This window comes from Aotus nancymaae, unplaced genomic scaffold, assembly GCF_030222135.1.
Source record: "Aotus nancymaae isolate 86718 unplaced genomic scaffold, 86718_ANA_hifiasm-v0.15.2.pri h1tg000103l, whole genome shotgun sequence".
NCBI lineage: Eukaryota > Metazoa > Chordata > Mammalia > Primates > Aotidae > Aotus > Aotus nancymaae.
Genome location: NW_026988518.1, coordinates 302,947 through 323,488, shown reverse-complemented (window position 1 = coordinate 323,488; position 20,542 = coordinate 302,947). Strand labels below are relative to the sequence as shown.

General features: G+C 37.7%; 1 protein-coding gene and 1 non-coding gene across 3 annotated transcripts in view; one reads left to right on the top strand and one right to left on the bottom strand.

The window, feature by feature from the left end:
• Positions 1 to 20,542, top strand: part of SLC35A3 (solute carrier family 35 member A3) — a 57,916-nt gene that overhangs the window by 23,772 nt on the left and 13,602 nt on the right. For both annotated transcript variants that reach the window (XM_012458456.3, XM_012458455.3), the window contains exons 3-5: positions 3,798 to 3,952; positions 12,346 to 12,468; positions 17,027 to 17,195. In XM_012458456.3, the coding sequence (XP_012313879.1) occupies positions 3,798 to 3,952; positions 12,346 to 12,468; positions 17,027 to 17,195 (447 nt within the window). The remainder of the gene's footprint in view (positions 1 to 3,797; positions 3,953 to 12,345; positions 12,469 to 17,026; positions 17,196 to 20,542) is intronic.
• Positions 5,165 to 5,271, bottom strand: LOC135272090 (U6 spliceosomal RNA). The gene has a single exon (XR_010340193.1). It is a non-coding gene; the product is annotated as a U6 spliceosomal RNA (small nuclear RNA).

Here is a 20,542-nt window from a genome sequence, read left to right as displayed (position 1 = left end):
GAACCAAAGCATGAATAGACACACCATACAGAAAAATAGATTCCAGGTGGATTAAAGATTGACATTTAAAAAGCAAAACTTGGCTGGGCACAGTGGCTCACGCCTGCAATCCCAGCACTTTGGGAGGCCAAGACAGGCAGATCATGAGGTCAAGAGTTCAAGACCAGCCTGACCAACATGGTGAAACCTTATCTCTACTAAAAATACAAAAATTAGCCAGGTGTAGTGGTGGGCGCCTGTAATCCCAGCTACTCAGGAGGCTGAGGCAGGAGAATTGCTTGAACCTGGGTGGCGGAGTTTGCAGTGAGTCAAGATCGGCCACTGTACTCCAGCCTGGGCAACAGAACAAGACTCCGTTTTTTTAAAAAAAGCAAAACTTTATGACCTCACTACTGTGAATGATTTCAAACAACATACAAAAGGTACAAATAACAGAAAAAATAGATAATTTAGGGTCTGTTAAAATGAAAAACATTTGTAAATCAAACCAAGTAAGAAGACAAGTCACAGATTAAGAGATGATATTTATATCACATATAACTACCTCTAATTAATATCCAGAATTATAATTACTCCTACAACTCAATCAGAAAAAGACAACTTAGTAGAAAAGCAGGCAAAGGATATAAACAGGTAATTCACAGAAGAAAAGCCTGCATGGCCAATAAATATATAAAAAGATGCTCAACTTCACTAGCCACCAAGGAAATCAGATTAAAACCACAGGACACAATTTCACTGCCCTCAAATTGGCAAAAATAAAAGATCTTAACTATACAAGGAATTGGTGAGAATGTGGAACCAGACCTTCCTGAAAATACTGGTAAGAAAAATATGTGATAGCATTGATCATTTAAAAATTGAATTTAAAGGCTGGGTGTGGTGGCTCATTCCTGTAATTCCAACAGTTCGGGAGGCAGAGGCAGGCGGATCACCCGAGGTTAGGAGTTCAAGACCAGCCTGGCCAACATGGTGAAACACCATCTGTACTTAAAAATACAAAAATTAGCTGGGCATGGTGGCACATGCCTGTAATCCCAACTACTCAGGAGGGTGAGGCAGGAGAATCGCTTGAACCTGGGAGGCAGAGGTTGCAGTGAGCCGAGATCGCACCACTACACTCCAGCCTGGTGACAGAGTGAGACTGCGTCTCAAAAAAAAAATTTTTATTTAAAAATTAAAAAATAATCAGGTTCGGTGCACATCTATAGTCCCAGTTACTCAGGAGGATTGCTTAAACTCAAGAGTTGGGATCTAGCCTGGACAACATAGTGAGACCTCATCTCTAAAAATAAAATAACATAAAATTAAGGTAATATTTTAGTTTTCTTTTGTGGTAAAACTAAGAAAAAAATCTTTTGGTAACTTTTCGTTAACAATTTTTCAACTATTATTTTGGGGTGAGGAGAGGGTGAGTAATCAGGTAGCAATTTTAAGGTTTTTTCATTTTAAAAAACTTTCCATGATCAAAGTTTTCCTAATGATGTATATTGAGAGAAAAAATTGTCTAAAGTGTCATTATTGGTAAATAATTCTAGGGTTACTTAGAATAATTAGAATAATTCTAGGTTCCTTAGAACCCTCATTCTAGGGTTCCTTAGAATTTCTCATTTTTTTGAGGAATTTATATATGCATCTCTAAAAGATCTTTGGCCATTTTTTTGTGACTGATACGGTAAGGTTGGCCAGTTCAAAGTTCATTTTCAATCCCTTACTCCCTTACTTGTCCCTAACATGGAGGAAATAAAGGAAAAGACTTCCCAGCTTCCTTGCAGCACAGTTCTGTTCAATGAGAACCAAGTTACCTGCTAAGCTGCTGTTTCCTCTCCTTTTTTTTTTTTTTTTTTTGCTTCCTGAAACAGCAACTAGAGATGCAGCAGTACTTTGGTGACCCTGTTGCAATAGTCATATAGACAATAGATGAAAAGCATGAAGATGAAAGAGCCAAAATATATACAGTTTATAGATATATATAAAACATATATTTATATAGTTTTATAAAGTTACATATATATAATTATACATATATGGATCTTAGAATAGTGCTTACTTGATATTATCACATACCAGGCACATTTTGGTTTCCAAAACTTTGACATGTATTAAGATCTAATACATATTTTACCATCCAGGAATTTTCTCAAGGTTATATTACAGAAAATTTTAAAGCCTGTTATTCTACTCTAATGTAGTTACTCTGTTTTTCTGCTATGCCTCTCTCTTTTTTCTAAGTATGCCTCTCTTGGACAAAATTTTAATAATTTGCAATATGAAGAGATGCAGGCTTTATTTGTAGCAGCATTATATTAACATGAAAGAGATAATCCTGCTCTCTCTTTGATAATCCAACTGAACCTAGAATATTGGTGGGCTGCAGGAGTTAGAGGGTTTCCAACACACATACTGGAAGGTCTTTAAAAGATAATGCTGTATGAGAGATTCATGCAGCCAAGAAGGGGTTGGTCCCTCATAACTCTGTTATCCTCTGGCCCCAGCTTTCTCTTCTCCTGCCTGGTTGATGGCACCTAGGACCATTGGTGGCACCACTTTGAGTTTTTCTCAGTCTCAAGGTCGCAGTCAAGGTGGGAGAAGTAGAAGAACAAGCCTTCTTTCAGACTACTGGTTGACAGCCTGTGCCAGAGCTAATCTGGTTTCTTTTCAAGCCAGTGACAGTCACTTTTTTTTTTTTTTTTTTAAATGAAGATCTCGTTCTTTTGTGCAGGCTGAAGTGCAGTTATGTAGTCATAGCTCACTGCAACTTCAAACTCCTGGGCTCAAGTCATCCTTCTGCCTCAGCCTCCTGGATAGCTGGAACTACAGGTGCATGCCACAACACCCAGCTAATTTAATATAAAAAAAATTTTGTTTTTTTTTTGAGACAGGGTCTCATTATGTTGATCAGGCTGATCTTGAACTCTTGGCCTCAAGCAATCCTCTCGCTTTGACCTCCCAAAATGCTGGCATTACAGACATGAGACACTGTGCCCAGCCTGACGATCACTTTTAAGAGTGGGTTCATTTGCTTCCTGGATACACCTTCCCACTTCTCTCAGAGTTCTTTGTCCCCGCCCTGGCCCCAGGGACTTTGCCCTTCCTTTCACAGCTAGACACTGTGGCAGCCTCTGCAACTTGCTTGATGCAAAGTTGCCACAAGCCTTCAATTTGGAAGAAAATGCAATATTTGAAAAGTAAAAAGTGTAATAAAACAACACAATTAAATGAGGTATGCTTACAGAGAGAGTGCCTGTGTCCCTGAGTTGCCATAAAAGCTTTTGATCTGGACTCATGTTATGTGAGACCCGATGGGTTGAACTAGTGTTAGTTGGGTTTTTGTTGTTTGCAACCAAACCCATTCCCTAACTGATTTACCTTCTTTGTATGATTAAAATCTTCACAATTACTAATTGGTATGAATTGCTGATGATAAACGAAATGCACAAAATACAAGTGTTTATAACATTGCTATAATAAACTAAGAATACTTGGTTGATAAATTAAAACTTTGAGCTTTTGGCTGTCAGAAATATGTGTTGGTGTGTGTGTGTATATATATATGTAAATATATATATATAAAATAAATTTGATTATCAGAATAAAAGAATATGAGGTTTCTTAATACTTTATAATAATTAACATTTAAAAAATCAGCATCATAAAGATACATTTTAGACTTAAAAGTATCTTGATGTGTAGCTTGATTTTCTTTTTTTACAGGTAAGAAAATTGAGATCTTAAGAGTAGATATGTAACTTATTCAGAATTACTTAATTACTGATTTTTCTCTCATTATTTTCTAGAATGTAGTCTAAGAGCACTGAATCGAGTACTACATGATGAAATTCTTAATAAACCTATGGAAACACTTAAACTTGCTATTCCATCAGGGATATATACTCTTCAGAATAATTTACTGTATGTGGCACTATCAAATCTAGATGCAGCTACTTATCAGGTACTCAAAATACATTTCTTTTTTAAAAACTTTTTTTCTTATACGTAATAATTGTACATCTTTATCCAATGTGTAATGATCAAATCAGAGTATTTAGGATATCCATCTCCGCAAACATTTATCATTTCTTTGTGTTGGGAACATTTTAAATCTTCTCTTCTAGTTACTTTTTAGTAAATTATTTATTATTATTATTTAGTAAATTACTTTTTAGTAAATTATTCTTTTACTTTTTAGTAAATTATTGTTAACTGTAGTCACCTTCCTGTGCTAACACTCGAACTTACTCCTTCTACCTAACTCAATTTTTGTACGCATTAACCAATCTCTCTTTATTCCTGCCCCTGCCCTTGCATCTTTCCCATCCTCAGGTAACTATCATTCAACTGTCTACCTCCATGAGATCACTTTTTTTTTTAGCTCCCATATATGAGTGAAAATATATTTGTCTTTCTGTGCCTGGGTTGTTTCACTTTACATAATGTTAACCTCCAGTTTCATCCATGTTGTTGCAAATGACAGGATTTCATTCTTGTTATAGCTGAATAGTATTTCTTTATGCATTTATCCATGGATGGACACTTAGGTTGAGTTCATATCTTAGCTATTGTGAACAATGCTGCAGTAAATACGGGGCTAGAGGTATCCCTTTGATATACTGATTTCCTTTCCTTTGGATAAATACCCAGTAGTGGGATTGCTGTAATGTATGGAAGTTCTATTTTGAGTTTTTTTGTGAATGCTTTGTACTGTTTTCCACAGTGGCTGTGGAAAACTAATTTAGATTCTCAACAACAGTGTACAAGAGCTCCTTTTCCACTACATCCTCACCAGTACTGGTTATTTTATGTATTTTTGATAATAACTATTCTAACAGGGGTAGGATGATATGTCACTGTGGTCTTGATTTGCATTTCCCTGATGACTAGTTGATCATTTTTTCATATACTTGTTGAATATTTGTATGTCTTCTTTTGAGAAGTGTTTATTCAGGTCCTTTGCCCACTTTTTAATGGGATTGTTTGTTTTTATGTTGTTGAGTGCCTTGTATATTATGGATATTAGTCTCTTGTCAGATGATTAGTGCGAATATTTTCTTCCATTCTACAGATTGTGTCTGTATTGTTTGCTTTGCAGAAACTTTTTAGTTTAATATAGTTCCATTATTCTATTTTTGTTTTCATTGCCTGTGCTTTCTTCTTATGTATTTTTTTAAATATGGAACACTTCATGAATTTGTGTGTCATCCTTATGCAGGGGCCATGCTAATCATCTCTGTATCATTCCAATTTTAGTATATGTGCTGCTGAAGCAAGCACTGCCTGTTCTTTTGAAATAACAGCCATAAAATCTGCCCTGACCAATGTCCTGAAACATTTCTCCTCTGTTTAGTAATAGTTTTATAGTTTTGAGTCTAATGTTTAAGTCTTTAATCCATTTTGAGTTGACTTTTTAAATATGGTTAGAGATGGGATCTAGTGTCATTTTCTTCATATTCATATACAATTTTCCCAGCATCAGGATGTCTTTTGTCTGTCTGATGTATGCTCCTGGCACTTTCATTAAAAATCAGTTGGCTGTAAACACGTAAATGTATTTTGGGGTTCTCTATTTTGTTCCATTGGTCTTTGTGTCTGTTATTAAAGAAATTGCATGCTATTTTGGTTACTATAGCCTTGTAGTATATTTTGAAGTCATAGTGTGATGCCTCTACCTTGGTTCTTTTTGCTCAGGGTTGCTTTGGCTGTTCTGGGTCTCTGTGGTTCCATGTGAATTTTAGGATTGTTTTTTCTGTTTCTGTAAAGAGAGTCATTGGTATTTTGATGGGGATTGTACTGAATCCATAGATCACTTTTGGTAATATGGTGATTTTAACAATATTAATTCTTTTAATCCAGGAGCATGGGATACCTTCCCATTTGTGTCCTCTTCCATTTTTTTCATTGGTGTTTTGTAGTTTTTCTTGTAGAGATCTTTTACCTCCTTAGTTAAATTTATTACTAGTTTTTTTTGTAGCTATTGTAAATAAGCTTGCTTTCTTTATTTCTTTTTCAGGTAGCTTGTTATTTGTTTATAGAAATGATACGGATTTTTGTATGTTGATTTTGTATCCTGAAACTTAACTGAATTTGTTTAATCAGTTCTAAGAGTTTTTTTAATGGAATCTTTAGGGTTCTCTCTATATAGATCATGTCATTTGCAGAGAGGGACAATTTGACTTTCTCTTTTCCAGTTTGGATGCCTTTTATTTCTCTCTTTTGCCAGATTTTCTTCCAGTTTTTTGTTTGTTTGTTTGTTTGTTTGTTTTTTGAGACAGAGTCTCACCCAGTTACCAGGTTGGTGTGCAGTGGTGCAATCTTGGTTCACTGCAACCTCTGACTCCCAGGTTCAAGCAGTTCTCCTGCCTCAGCCTCCCAAGTAGCTGGGACCACAGGGGTGCACCACCACACCTAGCTAATTTTTGTATTTTTAGTAGAGATGGGGTTTCACCATGTTGGCCAGGATGATCTGAATCTTTTGACCTCATCATCCGCCTGTCTTGGCCTCACAAAGTGCTGGGATTACAGGCGTGAGCCATGTGCCTGGCCTGTTCCAGTTTTTAAAGGAAAGCCTTCCAACTTTTCCCCATTCAGTATATTATTTATATGTTTGTCTTATATGGTCTTTATTATGTTGAGATATGTTCCTAGGAATATTTTAAATTTTATCAAATACTTTTTCAGCATCCATTGAGATGATCATAAGGTTTTTATTCTTTATTCTGTTGATGTGATATATTACATTTATTGATTTTGCATATATGTTAAACCATCTTTGCATCCTTGGTACAAATCCCACTTGATTATGGTGAATAATCTTTTTTTATGTGCTGTTGGAATCCATTTGTTAGTATTAATATTTAGGTCAGGATTTTTTGTCTTGACTTTTGGGTTCTCTATTGTTCTATGCAGGAATATTCAACTATAGTTTTCCTTTTTTGTTGAGAATTGGTGTGTATTCTTTATAAGCTCAGTAGAATTCATAAGTGAGCCCATCCAGTCCTGGACTTTTCTTTCTTGGGAGGCTTTTTAAGTGCTGATTGAATCGTGTTACTTGTTATTGGTGTTTAGGTTTTTAATTTCTTCTTTGTTCAATCTTGGTAGGTTGTATGAATCCAGGAATCTATCCATTTCTGAAAGGTTTTTCAATTTGCTAGTATATAGTTGTTCATAATAGTTTCTAATGATCCTTTGTATTTCTGTGGTATGGTCTGTATTGTCTCCTTTTTTGTTTATGGTTTTATTTGGGTCTTCTCTCTTTTCTACTTGGTTATTCTAGTTTGTAGTTTATTGATTTTACTTATCTTTTCAAGAAACCAATTTTTCTTTTGTTTCATCCTCTGTATTTTTGCTTAGACTCTATTTTATTTAGTTCTGCCCTGTTCTTTTGTTGTTGTGGTGCTGGTGGTGGTGGTGGTTTGGTTGGTTAAGAGAGTCTCACTTTGTTGCCCACACTGGAGTGCCATGGGCACAGTCATAGCTTACTGCAGCTCAAGAAACCTCAACCTCCTGGCCTCAAGAAATCTTCCCACCTCAGCCTCCTGAGCAGCTGAGAATATAGGCCTATGCCACCATGCCTAATAATTTTTTTTTTTTTTTGTGGAAACAGGGTCTTATTATGTTGCTCAGTTTGGTCTTAAACTCCTGGCCTCAAATGATCCTCCCGCCTGGCCTCCCAAGGTGCTGGGATTATAGCTATGAGCCACCATGCCTAGCCTGCTTCATCTTTATTATTTCTTTCCTTCTTTTAGTTTTGGGTTTGGTTTATTCTTGCTTTTCTAGCTTCTCGAGGTACATTAGGTTGTTTATGTGAATCTTTCTAATTTGTTGATGTAGGCATTTATTGCTATAAACTTCCCTTTTATCACTGCTTTTGCTGTATATCATAGGTTTTGGTATGTTGTGTTTCAATTTATATTTGTTTTAAAAATTTTTTCTCGACTGGGTGTGTTGGTTCACGCCCGTAATCCCAGCACGTTGGGAGGCGAAGGTGGGTATATCTCCTGAGGTAAGGAGTTCGAGACCAGCCCTGGCCAACGAGCTGGAACCCTGTCTCTACTAAAAATACAAAAATTAGGCATCGTGGCAGATGTCTGTAATTCCAGCTACTCGGGAGGCTGAGGCAGGACAATCGCTTGAACCCAGGAGGCGGAGGTTGCAGCAAGCTGAGATCATGCCTCTGCACTCCAACCCGGGCAACAAGAGCGAAACTCCATCTCAAAAAAAAAAAAAAAAGGAAATTTTCTCTTTTGGTCTGAGAAGATACTTGATATGATTTCAATTTTTAAAAATGTGTTGAGACTTGTGGCCTAATATATATTCTATTCCAGAGAATGCTCCATGTGCTGATGAGAAGCATGTGTATTCTGCAACTGTTAGATGCAGTGTTTGTTCTGTGAATGTCTGGGAGTTTCATTAGATATAAAATGTAGTTTAAATCCTCTAATGTGTCTTTTGTTGATTTTCTGTCTAGAAGATCTGTTGTAATACTGAGAGTGGGGTTTTGACGTCCCCAATTATTACTGTATTAGAGTCTATCTCTCTCTTTAGAGCTGTTAATATTTGCTTAATGTATCTAGGTGCTCCAATGTTGGGTACATACATGTTTAGAATTGCTATATAGTCTTGTTGAATTGATCCCTTTCATTATATAATTACTTCTTTGTCTCTTTAACAGTTTTTCATCTAGTCTATTTTACATAAGTATAGCTATTTTTGCTCATTTTTGGTTTCTGTTTGCATGGAATGTCTCTCCATCCCTTTACTTTCAGTCTATGTCTGTCTTTACAGGTGAACTGTGTTTCTTGTAGGTAGTGTGTAGTAGACTTATGGCTTTTTTAATCTATTTTGCCAGTCCACATATTTTATGTGGGAAATTTATTTACATTGACAGTTATTATTGATAGAGGGAGATTATTCCTTCATTTTGTCAATTGTTTTCTGGTTGGTTTTCTGTAGTGTGTTAATAATGTTTGAATCCTTTCTCTTTATCATTTGTGTATCTGCTTTTCCAGTGAGTTTTATACTTTCATGTGCTTTTATCATGGTAGATACTGACTTTCAGGCGTAGGACTCCTTTAAGCACCTTTTTCTTTTTCTTCTTTTTATTTTTTTGAGACAAGGTCTGGCTGTATCACCCAGGCTGGAGTGCAGGGGCACAATCTTGGCTCACTGCCACTTCTGCCTCCCAGGTTCAAGCCATCTTCCCACAACCTTCTAAGTAGCTGGGACTACTGGTGCACACCACCATGCCTGGCTAACTTTCATGTGTTTTTAGAGACGAGGTTTTGTCATGTTTCCCAGGCTGGTCTCAAACTCCTGAGCTCGAAGAGATCTCCCCGCCTTGGCCTCCCAAAGTGTTGGGATTACAGGTGCCTGGCCTAAGCATTTCATATATGCCTGGTTTAGTGGTGATTAATTTCCTCAGTTTTTCCTTGTCTAGGAAAGACTTTATCTTTCATTTTATTTAAAAATTTTATCTATTTTTAAATTTTAAATGTATTTTGATTTATTTTTTGATATTTTTATTTTCGGAAAGAGTGATGTCTTGCTGTGCTTCCCAGGCTGGAGTGCAGTGGCTGTTCACAGGCACAATATGGTGCACTGCAGTCTCAAACTCCTGGGCTCAACCTGTCCTGCCTCATCCTTCCAGGCACTAAGACCACAAGCACACTCTACCAGCCTGGCTTTGCATTTATTCGGTTTTGTTTTTTGAGACGGAGTCCTGCTCCATCACTCAGGCTAGAGTGCAGTGGTATGATGTTGGCTCACTGCAAGCCCTGCCTCCCAGGTTCAAGTGATTATCCTGCCTCAGCCTCCTGAGTAGCCGAGATTACAGCTACACACCACCACACCCTGCTAATTTTTGTGTTTTTAGTAGAGACAGGGTTTCATCATTTTGGCCAGGCTGGTCTCGAACTTCTGTCTTCAGGTGATCTACTTGCCTTGGCCTCCCAAAGTGCTGGGATTATAGGCATGAGCCATCGCGCCCAGTCTGCATTCATTTTAACAATAGTTTCACTGTGTATGGTGGTATTATTTTTTTTTTTGAGACAGAGTCTTGCTCTGTTGCCAAGGCTGGAATGCAGTGGTGAGATCTTGGCTCACTGTAACCTCCGCCTTCTGGGTTCAAGCAATTCTCCTGTCTCAGCCTCCTGAGTAGCTGGGATTACCAGTGTCCACCACCACGCCCGGCTAATTTTTGTATTTTTAGTAGAGACGGGGTTTCACCATGTCGATCAGGCTGGTCTCAAACACCTGACCTCGTGACCCACCCACCCCGGCCTCCCAAAGTGTTGGGATTACAGGCATGAGACCACGCCCAGCCTATGACATATGGTATTTTTATCTGGCAGGTTTTTTTTTTTCTTTCAGGACTTTGAATATATCATCTCATTCTCTCCTGGCCTATAATGTTTCTCTTAAAAATCTGCTGTTAGATTGATGGAGATTCCCTTATATGTAACTTGATGCTTGTCTCTTGCTGTTTTTAGCATTTTCTCTTTGTCTTTTGACTTCTGATAGTTTGACTATAATGTACTTTGCTAAAGATCTTTTTGGGGTTGAATCTTTTTTTCTCTCTTTTTTTTTGAGACGGAGTTTTGCTCTTGTTACTCAGGCTGGAGTGCAATGGCGTGATCTCGGCTCACCGCAACCTCCGCCTCCTGGGTTCAGGCAATTCTCCTGCCTCAGCCTCCTGAGTAGCTGGAATTACAGGCACGCGCCACCATGCCCAGCTAATTTTTTGTATTTTTAGTAGAGATGGGGTTTCACCATGTTGACCAGGATGGTCTCAATCTCTTGACCTCGTGATCCACCCACCTCGGCCTCCCAAAGTGCTGGGATTACAGGCGTCTCTTTTTTTTTTTTTTTATTTGACTGGCTTATTTCAAAATACCTGACTTCAAGTTCAGAAATTCTTTATTCTGTTTCATCTAATCTAATGTTGAAGCTCTTGATTGGATTTTTAATTTCATTTATTGAATTATTTATTTCTATGATTTTTATTTAGTTCTTTTTATGATATCTCTCTGTTGAATAACTCATTCAGATGATGAATTGTTCTATTTTGTTTATACTGTCTTGTGTTCTCTTGTATCTCACTAAACTTTCTAGATATCATGTTGAATTCTTTTCAGGCCTTTTATATTTTCTTTTCATTGGGACGTGTTATTGGAGAATTATTGTGTCCTTTTGGAAGTGTCGTATTTCCTTGGTTTCTTGTGTTTCTTGTGTCTTCACATTGATATCTGTGCATCTGGTATAACAGTAACTTCTTCCAGTTTTGGAGATTACCTTTCATAGGGAAAGACATTTTTATACAGATCTATGCATAATATTGGTTGGGTCGGGTGCTTTGGCTTTGATTCTGGGTGGGCACAGGAATATATAGTCTCTATATGATTTCTTTGGCTATAATCAATGTCAGTGGAGTCTGTCTGGTTCCTCAGTGGCTTCCACCGCAGTTGTTAGCAGAGGTTGTGGCAAGGTTTTGCTGGTGATGGGGATACCAGGCAGGCTGGTCCTTGGGCTCCAGTGGTGACAGTGGTGGGCCAGGTATGCTAGTTCTTGGGCCCCCAAATGGTGTATGCAGATTCTAGCAGTGGTGGATCCAGGTGGCTGGTCCTTGGGCCTCCCAGCAGCTTGTTTTAGTGCTGCTGGAGGCAGCACTGGGCTGGGCAGGTGGGTGGGTCTTCCAGTTCTTGGGTGGCGTTTGTGGCATTGGCAGTAGCAGGAGCAGTAGTAGGCCAATCTTGGGTCCCCAAGTGGTGTACATGAGTGTCACTGGTGAAAGCGTAGGCTAGGCAATCCAGTTTTCAGGTCCCCAGTTTGTGTGCATGGGTGTGTGCCAGCAGTGGTGGCAACATGTTGTGCAAGTCAGTGCTAACCCCCAGGAGACATGCATGGGCAGTAGACAAGAGCAGGCTCATTTTCAAGTCCCTGGAGGCACGTGCAAGCAGTGGTGGGTGGGGTAGGCTTGTCCTCAGGCCCTTGGATGGTCTGTGCAGGTGCTCTTTGTGGCAGGTGGGGCAGGTTGATATCCAGGCCTCTAGACTGCATGCATCCTTGTGTATCTGCAAGAGTGGCAGTGGCTGTGGAGATAATTTTGTCTTTGCTTGCCTGTTGCAACCTAATTTACAATAAAAAGGTTCAATTCATTTTGCATTATTGCCTAAAGCGTCCAAAGTTCTCTGGTACATCAGATTCCTGAGAGTAGCATTAACTGAAGCTTTAGACCCCAGTTCCCAGCCAGGTGCAACCACCAGGCATAGTGCCATAGTGCTTAAAATACATTTCTAATAGTACTCTTAAGAAACAAACACACATCAATAATATTACTGTTTTCTTTTTCAGGTCACATATCAGTTGAAAATTCTTACAACAGCATTATTTTCTGTGTCTATGCTTAGTAAAAAATTGGGCATATACCAGTGGCTCTCCCTAGTAATTTTGATGACAGGAGTTGCTTTTGTACAGGTAACTATTCAAGATAAGTATATATTTTTTATATTTATCACAGTTTCAAAACCGTATTTATTTTGTGGGGAGAATATGGTTCTATTGTTTGTTGAAGCCAGCAAATGTTATTCCTCACAACTAGCATATGTTTTGAGGGCTTCCTTTTTGTGACATACTACGTTGGGAGTATAAGTAATACAGAGGAATTAATCAAATAAAATTATATTACCTACGGAAATGAACATTCTAATTAGGGAAATAAGACACTGTGTTTTAAAGAAAATTGATTTTTGTTGGCTATCTGTAGCATTTGAGATTATTAGCCACTCCCTTTTTATTTTCTGTCAGCTTCACTGATACCATTTTTTCCTGGTTCTTTTATTTTTCTAATGATTCCTTATTGGTTTTCTTCATAGGGATCGCTTCTGTGAGACTCCTTGTAAATACTGTGGTTGCTTGCAGGCTTGTTATTTCTTCTAAGTTATATCTTTATTTTTGGAGATTTCATCTCTTCTTGGGGGGGAGGTTAATTTTATTATTATTTTTTTCCTTTTTTAAAAAAATTATATAGAGACGGGGTCTCACTATGTTTCCCAGGCTAGTCTCAAACTTCTGGGCTGAAGTGTTCGTCCTGCCTCAGACTCCCAAAGTGTTAGGTGTGAGCCACTGTGCTTGGCCTTATTATTTATTATTATTTTTATTAGTCCTCAGTGATACTTGTTCTGAAGGAAGGTTTTATTAATACTTACATCCTAATAATTCCTCAGTTCATGCCATCACTTTCCCTGAAGTGTGACAATGTAAATCATGAATAAAAATTTTTCTTTTTTGAGATGGAGTGCCTCTCTGTCCTAGGCTGGAGTGCAGTGGTCCAATTTCGGCCCACTGCAACCTCTGTCTCCCAGGTTCAAGCGATTCTCCTCAGCCTTCCGAGTAGCTGGGATTACAAGTGTGCACCACCACACCTGGCTAGTTTTTGTATTTTTAGTAGAGACAGGCTTTCACCATGTTGGCCAGGCTGGTCTTGAACTCCTGATCTTGTGATCCACCAGCCTCCACCTCCCAAAGTGCTGGGATTACAGGCGTGAGCCACCACGTCCAGCCTTTCTTTTTTCCCCTCTCCCTCCCCCATCCTCTCCCTCTTCCTTCCTTTCATTCCTTTCCTTTCCTTTCCTTGATGGAGTCTTGCACTATTGCCCAGGCTGGAGTGCAGTGACACAATCTCAGCTCACTGCAACTTCCACCTCTCAGGTTCAAGCGATTTTCTTGCCTCAGCCTCCCCAGTAGCTGAGATTACCGTTGGCCACCACCAAACCTGGCTAATTTTTTGTATTTTTAGTAGAGACGGGGTTTCACTATGTTGGCCAGGCTGGTCTCAAATTCCTGACCTCGTGATCCACCCACCTCAGCCTCCTAAAGTGCTGGGATTAGAGGCGTGAGCCACCGTCCCAGGCCTAATATTTTTAATATTTATTTTAAATGAGTATTACAAATGTATAAGTGGCATATCAAATTCTTATTTTCATAAATATTGCTTAGAGTAAGCTAAAGTAGGCATTGTTTCAAACAGTAAGGTATTTTAAATTAAAAAGTTATTAATAGTTCAGGTGGAACATGAGTTTGACAAAAACCATGAAATGATAGGCAAATAACTGAAGCTTCAGGAACACGGACCTATAGGATAAAGCTTAGAGTGGTTAGTGTGACACACTAGACCTTCTGAAAGGTACCTACAGCTCCAGGCTCATTTCTGCTGCTGCATACTTCACACTCTGAATTGCTACAACTGAGCAGTTTGTAGAGGCTATTTTGCACAGCTGAGCATTTATCCATTCTTTCTCTTGTGCCTGCAATGCTTTCTCCCCTTTCTTTGCCTGGCTAACTCCTACCTTTAAGACTCAGCTGAGTCTTAAAGTCTGCCTCTACCAGAATACCTTCCTAACATCACAGGCATAACATTTATGCCTTCTTCTCTACTACCGTGGTACTTTGTATATATCTTTTCCAAAGTATTTATCTTATAGTTAAATGCTCATTTATATGTCTGTTTACCCTTACAACTTAAGTTCCTAGAAGGCAGCAGCTGTGTTTCATTGCTCCTTCCATTTATAGTGCCTAATTAGCAAGACTTAAATACAGTTTAAGATCAGGACAAACAATGACATTTGTTTTTACATGACTAGTTGTCATCTGATTTTATATCCTGTAAGTATAGATCACTCCTGGGAAAGCTTCAGGGATATTATTGGAGTTACATTAGGTGTTGAAAGGTAATAATTATAATGAAATTTGTATGCTGAATACTTACGTGCCAGGTACCCTACTCAGTGCTTACCCTGTATTATCTTATGTTAAACCTGTTTAAGGTAGATATTATTCTTCCCAGCTTACGAAAGAATTATTGAAACTCAAAGAGGTTAATGAAATTGCTTATGATACCAATCTAGTAGTGGCAGAGCCAGAACCAAATCTCTTTAAAACTGTTTTCACTATTTGTGTCTCAGTAGGTCTGAAATACCAGAAAAAGCATTACATAAAAGGTATGTTCAAAACAATACAGATGTTGATCTGTGGATAAGCACAAGATAAGTTAAGGAGTGGTGATAGTCTTCTTTGATCAGAATAAAGAATTCACAGAGATATAGTGAGAGATGAAATTACAAAATACAGATTGGTCCTACATTATACATGGTCTTCACTATTGAGACAGGAGCTTAGTCTTGACTGCTTTTGGCTGTAAGGCCTCACTGGAGAGTTGGAAGGGAGAGAGGCATATCAGAGAAATCTTAGAGGCATGCAGGGCAGATTGGAGGGGAGAAAGACTGAAGGAATGGAGAGGAGTTAGAAAGCACGACAGGGACCCAAACTGGCAGGTTAATGGGATTGGAATGTCCCACAGTAGTGATGACAGAGTTGTTACAAGGGAAGAATCAGTATGAGTGTGAGACCAATAAATATCACAGGGAATGGTGAGTAAGGAGATTAAGAAACCTAGGTTTGAATGGTGACATTTTTAATAGATATAAAGGTATCAAAAGGCATTTTGCTCTGAAGAGGAATATGTACATTTTAGTCACATTGGCTTTAAGGGGATAAGTTTCTGGATAGCGGCAACTGAAATCTTGGACTTGAGCTCAAAAGAGATGTCAGTGCTTCTGTGAATCAACTCTAGGGTAGAGGGGATTTCTATAAACTATGCTGCAGAACTACACTGTCCAAGAGGGTAGTCAAAATGTATTTAAATAGCCAATATGTAGCTATTTAAATTTAATTAGTTAAAATTAAATTAAAATTTCAGTTCCTTGGTCACATTACTCACATTTCAAGTGCTCAGTAGCCACGTAAAAGCAGTGATTACCCTGTTGGAGGGTGAAGATACAGAACATTTCTATCATCACAAAGAGTCTGTTGGACTAGAATAAATATAAAGATTGGAGGAGAGAACCCAGGAAAAGAGTAGGTAGTTTCGAGAGATAAGGAATGAGTATGAACTTACTCATAATAGAGAATGAACAATTTGTTGTTAAAAATTAGTTAACACATTAATTGAAAAGTCTTTGGTAGCTATGAAAATTACAGTTGAGAAGGAAAAATGGCTTTAAGAAGTCCAGCTAGGTTGGGCATAGTGGCTCACACCCATAATCTTAGCCCTTTGGGAGGCCAAGGCAGGCAGATTGCTTGAGCCCACGAGTTTGAGACCATCCTGGGCAACATGGTGAAACCCTGTCTTTACAAAAAATACAGAAATTAGCTGGGTGTGGTGGTCTGCACCTGTAGTCCCAACTACTGGGGAGGCTAAGGTAGATCACCTGAGCCCAGGGAGGCTGAGACTTCAGTGAGCCATGATGATCATGCACTGCACTCCAGCGTGAGTGACAGTGAGACTATGTCTCAAAAAAAGAAGTCTAACTAGTAGAAGATCAAACTGAGGAGGGAAGAAATAGATGCAAAAGAAAATTTAACAGTAGTTACAAGATATCAATTGATGAGATTAAGGGTCAGTAACATACAAGCCATAGGGTACCATCCCTGGTGCAATGATCTGGGAGGCCCTTCCAACACATTTTGTTTCTAGTGTCCTGTACTCAGTTTTCCCTCACTATCTGATGGACTGTCTTTTCCTGACAGTGTTTGGGGTTCACCTCCCAATAGCTTCCCTTTATTATACTTGATTTAGCACACCACTTTCCAGCTGATCTCTACTTTTGCTGAGGCAGCAATAATAAAATTCTCAAATTCTCATTCTTTCTTTTACCTATATTTGAGATGTTGCTTTTTAATAAATTAAACTTTAAGGAATTATCTCAAGGTAACATTGGTCTCTGTAAGATATGAAGTGTAAAATATTTATTATTTCTAAGGTACTTTTTGAAATTATAAGTTGAATAGTAATATATTATCACTGTGAGGAAAAAAATCAAATGATTGTAAGGTTTTATGTCAAAAGCTCTCCTCTGCAATCCCCAAAATGATATTGGTTGCATTTTTTAAGTTATGGTCCAAGAGTGGGCTCTCAATATGTTTATGTAAAATATTATAGGAATTAAACTTCAATTTTATTTTTCTTCTTCTTTAGTGGCCCTCAGATTCTCAACTTGATTCTAAGGAACTTTCAGCTGGCTCTCAATTTGTAGGGCTCATGGCAGTTCTCACAGCATGTTTTTCAAGTGGCTTTGCTGGGGTTTACTTTGAGAAAATCTTAAAAGAAACAAAACAATCGGTGTGGATAAGAAACATTCAGCTTGGTAAGTTTTAAATGTTTTCTAATATTATTTTAAAAGTGATTATTTTGTTATGTTTAAAGATTTCTATACATCTTTAAACAAATGAGCCTTGCATAAAATCTGCTATTGATCCAAATATCTGGCAATGTTTTTGTCTTTTAAAAAATTTTATTTTAAATCAATGCCTTTTATTTAAGAATATGAAAAACTTACATCTGTGACATAAAGGTGTGTGTAGCCTGTTTCTGTCTTTACTATTTGGAGCCTTAGTAACTTTATCCTTGGTTGCCACTTCTTTCACAGAAGTTTTTGCAAATAACTTACATATTTTATTCCTGGAAAGGATGATTAAGATAAATAAATGAAGGAAGTTTGAAATGATGAATTTTTGTCCCATTTGATTTTAAAATGTTATGTGTTAGCCCTTAAGTACTGCAGCATTTTTCTTATTGAAGGTAGTTTAAAAGAAAAAACATCTCACATTGAAGCCTTTGAACAAATATTTAAACTTCTTTTAGTATTATAATATTTAAATCCCCCTATGAAGATTCCACATTTAGTATTCCTGGCATACATTCATTTTGAATGATGGTATATAGAACTGCCCATGTGAAAAGCAACTCATCTGCAAATCAACACATTCTATTTTAAGCTTTTGTCCTTGTGACTTTGAGGTTTACCTATGAAACCACTATTTGTTTTTCTGTCCATATACCATATTATACATGAGGTAACTAAAGCTCAGAGAGGTTAAATAACTTGTCTAAGCTCACATTACTAGTAAGTAATGGACCCAGGATTTGAATCCAGGTAGTGTGGCTCTGTTGTACCTTATCTGCTTGATCAGCAATCATATAGCCCCCTCCAGGCCCTACACATTAAATTGTCTGTACTTCTAATAGCCTATTATTTTATGTCAAATTTTCCTTATTAAAGTTCATCCTTCTAGCTGTTTTCAAATAATGTAATAACAGATTGAACCTTCATTTTATCACATAGGATTTCTTTAAGTTTCTCTGCAAAATTTGTAGAAATGTGTCATTTTTTTTCTTTTAAATATTCAAGGTAAATATTTTTAAAGAAAAATTTTATTAGCTTCTTTAGTTTGTCTAGATGGTAAGCTCACAGGCTTTAAAAGCATTAAGCACCATTTCAGAAGTAATGCGTCTATCGCAGAGGGGTTAAGAATACTTGGCTTTGAAGTCAGACCAGTCAAATCCTGATTTCATCATGTGCCACCTATGTGACTATAGGGAAGTTACTTAGGTTTCTCTGCTTCACTTTCCTCATCTGCAAAATGGACTAAATTATACTACCTGTCTCATGTGTTACTATGAGGATTAAATGAGATTAATACATGTAAAGTGTTTAGAATAAAGTGTCTAGGCTTGGCGCTGTGGCTCACGCCTGTAATCCCAACACTTTGGGAGGCTAAGGCTGGCATATCACTTGAGGTCAGCAGTTTGAGACCAGCCTGGCCAACATGATGAAACCCTGTCTCTACTAAAAATACAAAAAAATTAGCTGGGTGTGGTGGCAGGTGCCTGTAATTCCAGCTACTCGGGAGGCTGAGGCAGGAGAATCGCTTGAACCTGGGAGGCGGAGGTTGCAGTGAGCTGTGATTGCACCACTGCCCTCTAGCCTGGGCAACAAGAGCGAAACTTCATTTCAAAAGAAAAAAAAAAAAAGAATAAAGTATCTTACATATAGTGAGCACTAATAAATGTCAACTATTTTTATAAATATGCAATATAAGAAAAAAAGAAATAGTCAAGGTTTGTGTGAGTGGCCTAAACTTTTCTTGAATTGTAAGATAAAAATGGAAGACAAAGCAGCAATCATGATTCTAATGTGCTTCATGGATTTCTTATTCTTTGGTCACCACATAAACTCCAATGCTCATAGAAAAAAAACAGTAACAGACTTAATGTTTTTGAAAGAATACTTAAATAATTGCCTATCACAATTCAAAATTACAAGAACAAATTAAAACAATGTAATAGCATTTTTCAAACATCAAATTGTCAAAGATTAACATGGCAAAATCTAACATTAGCCAGAGAATAGAGAAGCAGTAAATCTATTACCTATTGTTGCCAGGAGTATAGATTGATATGACCGTGTTGGATTTCAATCTGGGAATATTTGCCAAAATTTTAAACACATGTAGGCTGTAATGTAAGAATTCCAAGTCTGGATAAGTATCTATCCTATAAGAGCACAAAGATAGATGTCAGGATTATTGTTTCAGCCATTGGTTACAATCCAAAAAAACAGGAAACATTTAGAGGACTGGTTAAATAAATTATTGATATAATATATAGTATAGTGATTAAGATCATATTCTCTCCTAAACCCATGATTTACCAGTAGTGTGAGCAAGTTATGCAATCGCTCTGTGCTTCAGTTTTTTCATCTATAAAATGAACATAAAAGTATCTACCTCCTAGTGTTGTATGCGAGTTAACATACGTGAAGCACTTAGAATAATTCCTGTTACATGTGGTTACATATTTTCTATTGTAATCCATACAGAGGAATATTATGCAACTGTTAGAATGCAGTAGATTTGTTCATACTGACATGTATGACATATGTGTATCTTTCTATAATGTACACTTTTTTAGTAATTAAAAAGTCTTTTTAAATTAAAAAACTTTAGCCAGATGTGGTAGCTTATGCTACTAATCCCAGATACTTGGGAGGCTGAGAAGGGAGGATTGCTTGAAAACCAGGAGTTTGAGATCCAGGCAACATAGTGAGACCCTGTTTCTTAAAATATATATATATACAAGGCGGGATGCAGTGGCTCACACCTGTAATCCTAGCACTTTGAGAGGCCAAGGGAGGCAGATTGCTTGAGCTTAGGAATTGGGGAGACCAGCCTGAGCAACACCACAAAACTCTGTCTATACAAAAAAACCCACAAAAATTAGCCAGGCATGGTAGCATGTGCATGTGGTCCAAATTACTTGGAGGCTGAAGTGGGAGGATCACTTGAGTCCCAAAAAGTCAAGGCTGCAGTGAGTTGTGATTGTGCCTCTGCATTCCAGCCTGAGTGGCACAGTAAAACCGTTCTAAAAAAAATATATATATATATATACACACACACATATATGTGTGTGTGTGTGTGTGTATACACACACATGTTATATATAAAACTCATCTGATGGTATTTTATATATGTGTGTTTATGTATTTTATATATATGTGTGTTCAAGACCAGCTTGGCCAACATGGTGAAACCCTGTGTCACTAAAAATACAAAAATTAGCCAGGTGTGGTGGCGTACACCTATAATCCCAGCTACTTGGGAGGCTGAGGTGGGAAAATCACTTGAACCCAGGAGGCAGAGGTTGCAGTTGTGC